Raw genomic sequence first — 9,832 nt, 5'->3', positions numbered from 1 at the left:
TCTTACAACATGAAATAAATATTTAAATATTCACACTGTATTAACCTAAATAACTGAATATTGGAAAAATATGTTGTTCAGTTACGCCAATATTAATTTTTCTATCAAATAATTAATAAACTGCACTGCCAGATCGACGATATCCGCGGTCCGGCTTCTGTTCATGCGATAGTATCGATTACAAATCGATTTTCTTCCAGCTCTAGCAGCACATGTGTGTTGTTGCTTGGCATCAAAATTTGTCGGTAAGTCTGCTTTTCCCGCTCCCAATTTCGCCATCCGCCGACACAAATCAACTGTCCCACGATTTCAGAGCGTCTGAGGAAGGCAAGGAACAGCAGTAACGACTCAGGAAAGGATCAGGCGATCAGGCATCTAGAAGTTTGCACGGACACGGCACGCAAAACGCGGAAACTACAAAAGCAAACATGCCGAACGACACGGTGGTGAAGGTGCAGGAGTACAAGGATACGTTGATCCTCAAGGCGGAGCTGCTGATCACCAAGCGCTTCCCGGAGAAGATCGTCCAGCTCAACGAGCTCCTGGCCACGCCGATGTTTAATGAGCGCAATTTCGAGGAGGTGCACCAGGACCTCAACATCCCGGCCCTGCCGCCCGTTTTGGTTAAGAACCACGAGGACAACAAGTCCGAGGACGGCGACCATCCGCCCACCAAGCGGCAGCGCAAGGATGTGATCGTCTCGGGGCAGCCGGTTCTGGCACTGCCCGCCGGAACGGTGCCGTGCAACAAACCGCTCTGCGAGATGATCAAGGTGGTCAAGCCCATAATCAGGAAGCTAGTGGAGGATTGTAAGTACTCTGAGGGCTTGGAGATCCTACTCATCCCTTCCCTACAAACCCTGTGTTATAAATGCTAAAAGCTAACTCCTAAAGCCAAAAACATACTGTAGTCAATATTTTTAAGACAAGACTTGCTTCTTATAACCGCCTATTGTCCCAAAATAACCAAGAAACTTGATTTCTTAGAAATCCAACTAATAAAGCCCTGCAATCCCACAGAACCAAAAGCCTCAACAAATTCCTAGTAATACCCTTGAATTTTCTTTTCCGCAGCTAATCTGCTGAAGATGTGGATCTCATTCATGATACCCAAGATCGAGGATGGAAACAATTTTGGCGTCTCCATCCAGGAGGACACTCTGGCCGAGATTCAGACGGTGGAATCGGAAGCGGCCGCCTTCTTTGACCAGATATCGCGCTACTTCCTTTCACGCGCCAAAGTGGTGTCCAAGGTGGCCAAATATCCGCACATCGATGACTATCGCCGCGCCGTCGTCGAGCTGGACGAGAAGGAGTACCTCAGTCTGTGGCTGGTCGTCTGCGAGGTGCGCAACCGCTACTCCTCGCTGCACGATATAGTGATTAAGAACCTGGAGAAGCTGAAGAAGCCGCGCTCCTCCAACACCGAGAGCCTCTACTAGGGGTTTCCTCCAGTCCCAGCCCAAGAAGACCTTTTCTTTTTTTTTCCATCATCCTATTTACTGTTCAAGAAACAAACAAACAACAATAAACAGCCCGTAGAACGGACGGACAACGGTTCTCGTGGCTACTCGAAAAGCTCAGCCCCCTCCATTTCGGTTGCCAAGTGAAAAGAAGAGGTACGAGAACCATTAAGCAATAGCTGTAGCCTAACTAGCCACTGTATTGATCCATTTGTACTCTAGACGAACTAGAGTTTAATGTCGAGTTTAGCGTAGAATACAAGAAACCGATGCTGTATAGATTCCACTAATAGCTATAGCTATGCATATGAATAAATAAATCGAACGTTGCCTCGTCGTTGTCGGCCGAGGGCAAGAAAAATCATTTAAAATTAATGAGAAGAAACAAATGCGGTTTGAAAACTCAAGACTCGGCGCGATTGAGCAACTGAAAGTTTGTAATAAAAGAAAACCATGTGACCTTTTGGCAGAGTATTAAAATATTTGTTATTCTTTATTCACTTAAAGGGGATCTTCGATTTAATTTTACAAGTATCTGATGGCGTCATCATTTTCGGCATTTGAAGTCGCGCCAAAAAAATATATCAGCATGGCCATTTTTTGCGCTGCCAATTGTTTTTAAGGTCGCGCAGCAGCTGGCTTTTGGGAGGAGTTTGGACACGCAAAAGCTGATTGCTACAGCTTCCATTAGGCAAACTGCTTGCTAAAAGACTTTAGTATTTTTAAAAAGTTTCCAGGCTATTCGAACCTTTGTTTAGCTTACCAACTAATTAAACAATCCTACCCACTCTTCGATAAACATTTAAAAACATTTTTATTTTTTTAATCACGTTTTTGCGACTTCGACCAAATATTAATATGTCCTGACTTGAATACCATTTTTTGTAGAGTGTATTTTTGATACAGCACAACACTTAAGCTTAGTGCTTTAAAACTGCAGTGCAAACATGTTCGCTTCGAACTCCCGCCAAAGAATAAATTCAAAACACAAACTTTCTTAAAAAAAAGGAATCGTATATTAAATAATGAAACATAATTACTATTTACATCTAGAACTATCGAATTTTTATTTACAACTAATTTAACTATGTCTCGACCCCACACATACATACATACAAAAACTAAAATCTGTGGTGTGTTCCATAATTTAAAAAAAAATCTGTCATCTTAACTTTGACCGAATAAGTGGAAACCTAAACAAACCAAATATAAGCTTTGCCGGTGTGCGTGCTAAATTCTGTCGCTCGTGAATTTTTTAATAGCTATGCATTAAGTTTGTGCTAATACTTTCGTTTTTTTTTAATTTGACGTGTCCAGTGAATTGGAATTAAGGTTCGATTACGAGGCACTTTTGATGTTATATTGGCAGTGTTTTTTCTTTTGTATGCTATATTCGGAATTTTCGAGTCGCTCTCTTTAGCTTAGCCTAACTTAGGCTTTAATCTAAATACGACAATGAACATTTTTACACAGATTATCAACGTTTGGGTGCTTAGCTAATCCTTAGACTAAAGCTCAGTACTGACATCAGCTAAATATATCGGTAGTTTTATTTTACATAACTCTTGAATGATAAGGATACAATTTACCAATAAACATTATAAAAGCACCATTGAGTAGTATTTAGGGATAACCCTTACTTCAAAGCAACAGTAATCGATTTTGAAAGCTTATATAATATTATTGTGTGTTGAAAAAAAAAACGTTTCTAAAAACACCATATTGCTAATTTGATTTCGAATATTTCAACATTTTCGGAAAAATTGCTGGACTTTACTGGCTAACCGATATCCTTGGCTGATGTCAGTGACAGGTCTTTCCGGCCACCAAATCCATTTGGTCGCATTCACTGAACTGAACTTAGCCTGTTGCATTAAGTAAACGAAATGGCACATTGAACCACAACCCACATGACCCCCCTGGTGACTCCAATCCGATCCGATCACATGTGGTGACCCCACCAGGCGGCGCTGGCCTGGTAGTACCCATCGTGTCCCCAGCTTAGGATGCTGAGCGGCGGTGGCGGCGGCGTTAGCGAAAGTACGTCCACATCACTGTCGTTGTTGTTGTTAACATGATGGTGGCTATTATTGTTGTTCGCAGTTTTCCGCCAGCCCTGACGTGGCTGTGACGGAACCGGAACCGGAAGTCGCAGTGCTAGACGACGTCGACGCCTACGACGGCGCACCAGATCCCAGCCGACGGTGCCCTCTTGTTAGATAACGTGATGCGAGTTCTTCGCCGGCGCCAGGAAGGGCTTCTCCTCGTTCATCTTCTCCAGATTGCCGCTGAGCGTGGGATCGGTGGGTCGGATGCGCTTGAAGAAGCCGCACTTCCACAGCAAGTAGGTGAATAGCGCCAGGAGCAGCAATCCGCCCACAATGCCCAGTATGATGATCAGCCAGGGTATCGATGTGTCGCGCTGCTGGTTCCTCAGTTCCGGATAGGCCCGCGTCTCCACCTAAAAAATGCAAAAATCAATTTAAGTAATAGTTTTTTTATTTAACGAAATGGAAAATAGTGGCATAGAAATGTTAAAGATCCAATTTCAGGAAAATGTTTTTTTTTTTTTACGAAAAAGAAAAAGCAGTGGTAGCACAAATTTTAATTGTACATTTTTTTTAACGAAGTGCAAAAGGCAATGGTAGTAAACATTTTTTTGTTATTAATTGAAACGAAATGAAAAGAACGAATTTTTTTTCTTAATCCAATGTCAAAATAAAAGCCTCACCTCTATGTTGTTCTGCTCCATCACCTCGACGCCATAGCTATCGGGAATTTGGGCCGTCGCCGTCGAGAAGATCCTGACTCGTTCGACCCTGGGATACTCGCTGACCAGCGTGGAGTTCCACAGGCGGGCCTTGACCACCACTTGGGCCTCGGATGAGGCGGGCATATTGAAGATTTCGCATTCAATGCGAACGCAGTTCGTCGAGCCCTTGTTGCAGTCCAGCTCCACGATGTCCTGCTTCTTGCCATTGGCTCCCTGTGCATTGCCGCCCTCCGGATCGTACATCAATCGCTCCAGTCGGGTGACTCGTTCCAGGAAGCTGCGACGCACCCGGTTCTGGACGGGATGCGAGTGGGCCCGGTTGCCATCTGTCAAGTCCTCCCGATCGCTGCTGGAGTAGTAGGTCCTCTGCGAGTGGATGGCACTCTTGTTGTACGGATGACGGGACTGGGAGGGGAACATTCTCATTTGGGCCGGGGCCCTCAAGTAGCCCGTGTTGTCCCTCGAGCCACTGGCCAACTTTAGGGGGTTGACAAACTCGGGCGCCACATGGCACTCACCCTGACTGGCCTCCACCGTGGGTATTTGCTCCAGATAGAGCAGGTACTGGTCATTTCGACCGCTCTGGGGATCACTGTACAGTGACCAGGGCCAGTAGATGACCATCTGGACTTTGGGCGCCGTCGAGGGTCCCTCGTTGAAGATGGTGAAACTGTGATGCACCTGCGATCCCACATCGTCCATTCCCATCGGTCCGTGTAGTTCGGCATCTGAGATTCCAGTGGTGGTGCTGGTGGTGGCCACACCCGTCGTCGCACTCGACCCACTGTAGAAACTCTGCTCCGGAATGGCCCAGCCGCGGAAGTGAAGCTTCGCCCGACGCACCACATTCACCAGAAGATCACGTTCGGGACGCTCGCGACCCACCAGCTTGGAGGTGGTATTGGCAAAGATGTGGAACAGCATGGACTTCTCACTCGGCTCCAATCCTTTGGGCTGGAACCGAATGGTCACAAACGTGGTGGTGTCACGCAGCATGGGATTACCCAGACTGCAGGCCACCAGGGTAGTGTTATAGCTGTTGCATGTGGCATTCGTCTATTTTGAGGAGCGGGTTGTAAGATGAAAAAGTTAAATACGGAACAGAGCTCGTTTCTGACAAAGACTTACCGGCTTCTTGGTGGCCACATAGGACACTCCCGCTTGATGGGCGATGAACAGTTGAGCTTCGTAAGCGGAATCTTCCAGATTGCTCACATAGATGCGAACCTCCAGTTCCGTTTCATCCAGGATCAAGGTATAATCTTTGCCTAAAAAGAATTAAAAATTTAATTTTTCTAAAAGTCTTTCTGGTTTGATAATCTGGTATTAGAGTTCAAAGGATTTTTTTTTTTTGGTAAAAAAAGCGGATTTAAAAAAACGTTTGTTTTATAAATATTAAAAAGAGAAAGATAACTAAGTCTTAATGTTCTAAAGGCTACATTATTTGGTGTTCGATATTTTTTTTTTTGTTAAGAAAGAGGGTATATTCTTAATGTATTTTTATTGAAACTAATCTGATAATTTGCTCTTTTAGTCCTAGAGGCAACATTGCTTAGTGTTCCAATTTTTGTTTTTTTTTTAAATAGTACACTGAGAAAAGCCAACCCAACTCACCTGAGGACTGTGTGATGTTCGGCTCCGCCCGGATGACCAGATTGCTCTCGCAGAGATCGTCATCGCCGCAGTCCTTCTGGAAGGTGCCCTCAAAGTCGATGTGCGCCTGGGTCTGGTCCAGTATCGGATTGAGTCGCACCAGAGCGGACTTGGCCAGTGGCGGCTCCTCCAGCGAGTACTTTAATCGGAAACGCACCGGAGTCTGGATGTCCCGGGTATTGGCCTTGATGTAGCCCGTGACCGACTGGCAGGCCATCCGGCCATTGGTTTGCACCCTCACCACCCGACTGAGCACATTGCTCCGCTTGTTGTCCCGATCGAAGAAGACCCGCGAGAACTTCTTCAGGTGATCGAAGGTCTCCGCCTCGACGTTGTAGGCCAGCCGGAGCTCCTTGCTCTTCTCGTCGTACGGATCGATGCTGCAGCAGGCCTCGAAGGTGAAGCAGGTCAGATTGCTGGCCGGATCGGCGGCACAGCCCGGCTGATTGGGGTCCATGTTGCGCAGCTCGTCACGCAGCACCTTCGTCTGGATGCTGATGATGGGCCTGGCCAGCAGGATGACCGCGGCTGAGGAGTTGAACGCCCCGATAACCACATCCGGATAGGAGTTGTCGTCCAGATCCGTGTTGCCCGATATCGATATGCCGAAGGTTCGGATGGCCGGTTGGCCAGTGGGCGTGGTGCCCCCCAGTTCCGAGGCCATTATCTTCTGTGCCGGCTTGGCATTCAGTCCCTGCTCCGATCCCAAGTATATGTAGACCACGCCGTTGCCCTCGTACGGAGCTCCCACCGCCAGATCCTCGCAGTTGTCCTTGTTCAGATCCCCGATATTCGCGAGGGCCAGGCCGAAACGACTCTCCAGCGTCCCCGTCAGCTTCAGTGTGTACTTCCGGGGCAACGTGTCCTTGTCATTCTGATAAACGTACACAGCTCCACCCTCCGTTTTGGTGAAGTACAGCGGAGCGGCCACAATCAAGTCGGGTCGATGGTCGCCGTTCACATCGGCGGTGGCCAGTTCGTAGCCAAAACTCGATCCGAACTGCTCGCCGTCCAGGATCGAGTGCACCGGAATCGGATTGTCGGTGGACTTGTCGAAGATCACCACCTGACCGTGGCCCTGCGAGCGTGGAGCTCCGGCCGCATACGACATTTGTCCGAAGAATCGGCCCCCCGTAACGGACATGCCCAGGTAGCTGTACTTGTCCACCGGCGAGCTGTTGTCCGAGTGATCACTGTAGTAGGTCGTCTTGTCGCGCTGCAGGTACTCCCCACCCACCTGGGTCACCCAGATGGACCCGCGCCAAGTGTAGGGTCCGGGGGAGCCCAACACCATGGTGTCATCGTCCAGGAGAGCAGCGGATGTTCCCGCCTGGCACAGTCCGTAGTCCTCGTGTTGTCTGTGGATTAAAAATAGGAGGGTGAAGCTGTTAAGATATATGTTTGTTTCTTATTAATATACATATTTATCCTCTATCCAAACCATTATCTTTCTCATAGTGTTTTAATTCATTTTAGTTTTGTAAAAAAAAATATTTTATTAGCTATAAACGACTTTGCGCAGAAAAGCAGATAACTTTTTTGCTCTGTAATAACGGTTACTTTAAAAACTGATAAGCCTCTAAAAGAATTCATCCCTTTTCTCTCAACTTTCGTCAAACATTTGGTAGCATTGACAAATATCTGCATTTTATTCACTTTAGTTTTAATTGAATGCAGATAAAAACAACTACTGTTAAAACTTCAACTCAGGTTAATTCTTGATGTATGATAGTACAAGCCAAAGAGTCCAAGGGCATGATGTCTTGGCCATCTTCATTTACCCCCCGCATAGATTATCCTGTTCCAGGACCTGGACATTAATAGATGACCATGGTCAACGAAAGGACGCTTTGGGCACCCGTATCTTTATTTCTCCGCCATTTGTCTAATCCCGAATGGAGTTGTGCGTTGGACATTAATGGATGACCAGGGTCAACATTTCCACCTATTTGTGACCTCTTTTGTTTTTTTTTTTACCCCCTGCCTATTTCAGAATCGAGTTTGGACACGCGAGCTTCAGCTTGATGAAAAATTGCATATTCAGAATGATGACAGGCCACCTCTGACCCCCCTCGTTCCCGAACGCTCCCTGATTTCGGTCATCATGTGGGTGTGGAATCCCTCCTGTCATTTAAATAAATTAAATTTCACCTTTATGAGTGTGCGTTTTTGGCCTGCAACGACGTCATCGGTGTCACACTTGAAGTGACCCTGCCCCAACTCGCAACTCGCCACACACGCTGAATGCTAATTGGGCGAAACACCCCCGCATTATTCATCGCCGAAGATAATTTACCTTGACACTTTTTCCCCTTTCGCTTCCCTGCCAGGAATAGAAAACAAACAAACAACTGACCCATGTCAGCTGGATAGAGAAGGGGTTTGGGGTGTGGAGTGTTATGATTACCTCGACCCACAAAAAACTACCTGATCAATGTAGATAGCAATATCAATGACCTGGGACAACCGGCAAGAAATCCACCTTACAAGAACAAGAGATAAGTAAATATTATAAAATAAAACCTACATCTACATAATTTTGTAAGATTTTTTAAATATTATTTATTACAGCAAAGTTTAGATATATAGAATGTATATAGAATATTTCATGACGAAATAAAAACAACTATCCCTAATTGACATTCCTCTGTAATGACCAAAAATAAAAGTATTAATTTTTCTTCCGGTTCCTAAACTAATGGCATTTCCAAAAATTATTTAAGAGCCTCTTCGTCAATAATTTATATTCCTCAAAAAGTGCTACTTATTCATTTCAGCGCAGTGACACATGGATATTACATAACGACTTTTTAAGTTCTTCAGTGAAAATGAATTTCCTCCCTGGTAACCATATCCAAATATCTCAGAAGGAAGAAAAAGTGAATTAGTATAAACTTTAAATAAATATTAATATTTACTAACTCAGAGTACTCACCTTTGCACTGGACGTCCTTTGCAGGGTTCGTGGACCTCCTCAAATTGGAGATCGTTTGTAAGTAGATAGCAGAGACCCTGCCCATAACGATTCTCCCTAACGATGTACATATAGCGATGGGCGCATACGATTACCTAATATTATAACATGTTATAGCATTATAGAGCGTTATAAGTCAATAATCTTTTATAACATAAATATTTTGGCTTTATATGTTTAATATTTAATAATAATAATAATAATAATAATGATCGATATGATCTCACTAACCTTTCCGCCGGATCCGTTGGCTTGCAGGGGATTCGAGCGCACCGTAACGCCCATCCATTGATCCTCCTTGATTTCGTCGTGGCCGGGCGGTGAAAGAATTTCGCTATCAAAAGCTGAGCGAAGAACGGAGAATACGGAGAGCGAAGAATGTGAAGATCGCGGGAGAAAGAGAGAAAGTGCAGAGTGTTAACAATTGCCAAAAAAGGGATGCAACGTTTGATAGTGTGCGTGTGTGACTGTGTTTTTCTGTGCGTGTGTGTACATATGTGTTTGTGTGCATGTCAGCAACAACAACAATAATAATAATAACATCAACACAACAACAATAACGGTAACGGTAATAATAATTAATAACTTTAAAAAACTAAGAGTAGTATGCATTATCAACAATATATGTATATATATAGTATATGGTAAAAACAATAATAATCATTCACAAATTTACATACGTATGTACATATGTACAGCAGGGTGGACCTTATTAAGGTGTGTTTTTGGTTGTAAATAATATACACTCTATTGTCAAACAGATTATTTCTCAAAAATTCTTTGATATAACTTTTCAGTTTTTTTAAATTGATACTCAAACCAATATTTATAAATTTGGACTTCGTTAAATTGGGTATTTTACAACAATTTAAAATGTTTTATTGAGAATTTGATTATAATAAAACAATTTATTATATTAAAACATGGAGTATTTTTTTTGATATGTGCGTTATCTGTTATGATATGATG

The 9,832-nt window shown here is 44.3% G+C and overlaps 2 protein-coding genes across 3 annotated transcripts in view; one reads left to right on the top strand and one right to left on the bottom strand.

Annotated features, from left to right (window-relative positions):
- The first annotated feature begins 189 nt into the window (after positions 1–189).
- LOC128265081 (proteasome activator complex subunit 3) lies at positions 190–1,795 on the top strand. The gene is made up of 3 exons (XM_053000891.1): positions 190–245; positions 314–810; positions 1,075–1,795. Exons 2-3 carry the CDS (start codon positions 429–431, stop codon positions 1,440–1,442), a joined length of 750 nt encoding a protein of 249 aa, XP_052856851.1. The 5' UTR covers positions 190–245; positions 314–428; the 3' UTR covers positions 1,443–1,795.
- A 661-nt stretch (positions 1,796–2,456) lies between these two features.
- The window catches only part of LOC128265080 (integrin alpha-PS1), a 53,911-nt gene continuing 46,535 nt past the window's right edge, over positions 2,457–9,832 (bottom strand). For both annotated transcript variants that reach the window (XM_053000889.1, XM_053000890.1), the window contains 6 exons: positions 9,095–9,207; positions 8,825–8,958; positions 5,851–7,247; positions 5,365–5,504; positions 4,195–5,292; positions 2,457–3,924 (listed from right to left, as the gene is read on the bottom strand). In XM_053000889.1, coding sequence (XP_052856849.1) covers positions 3,679–3,924; positions 4,195–5,292; positions 5,365–5,504; positions 5,851–7,247; positions 8,825–8,958; positions 9,095–9,207 — 3,128 coding nt within the window. In that variant the 3' untranslated portion in view covers positions 2,457–3,678. The remainder of the gene's footprint in view (positions 3,925–4,194; positions 5,293–5,364; positions 5,505–5,850; positions 7,248–8,824; positions 8,959–9,094; positions 9,208–9,832) is intronic.

Source organism: Drosophila gunungcola, unplaced genomic scaffold (genome assembly GCF_025200985.1).
Source record: "Drosophila gunungcola strain Sukarami unplaced genomic scaffold, Dgunungcola_SK_2 000091F, whole genome shotgun sequence".
Lineage (NCBI taxonomy): Eukaryota > Metazoa > Arthropoda > Insecta > Diptera > Drosophilidae > Drosophila > Drosophila gunungcola.
Note: the sequence above shows the minus strand (reverse complement) of the source record. Positions and strands in the feature narration are given on the sequence as shown.

Coding starts and splice junctions, on each gene's coding strand:
- LOC128265081 (XM_053000891.1), top strand. CDS start 429: ATGCCGAACGACACGGTGGTGAAGGTGCAGGAGTACAAGGATACGTTG. Junction 811..1,074: donor CAGGAAGCTAGTGGAGGATT/GTAAGTACTCTG, acceptor TCTTTTCCGCAG/CTAATCTGCTGAAGATGTGG.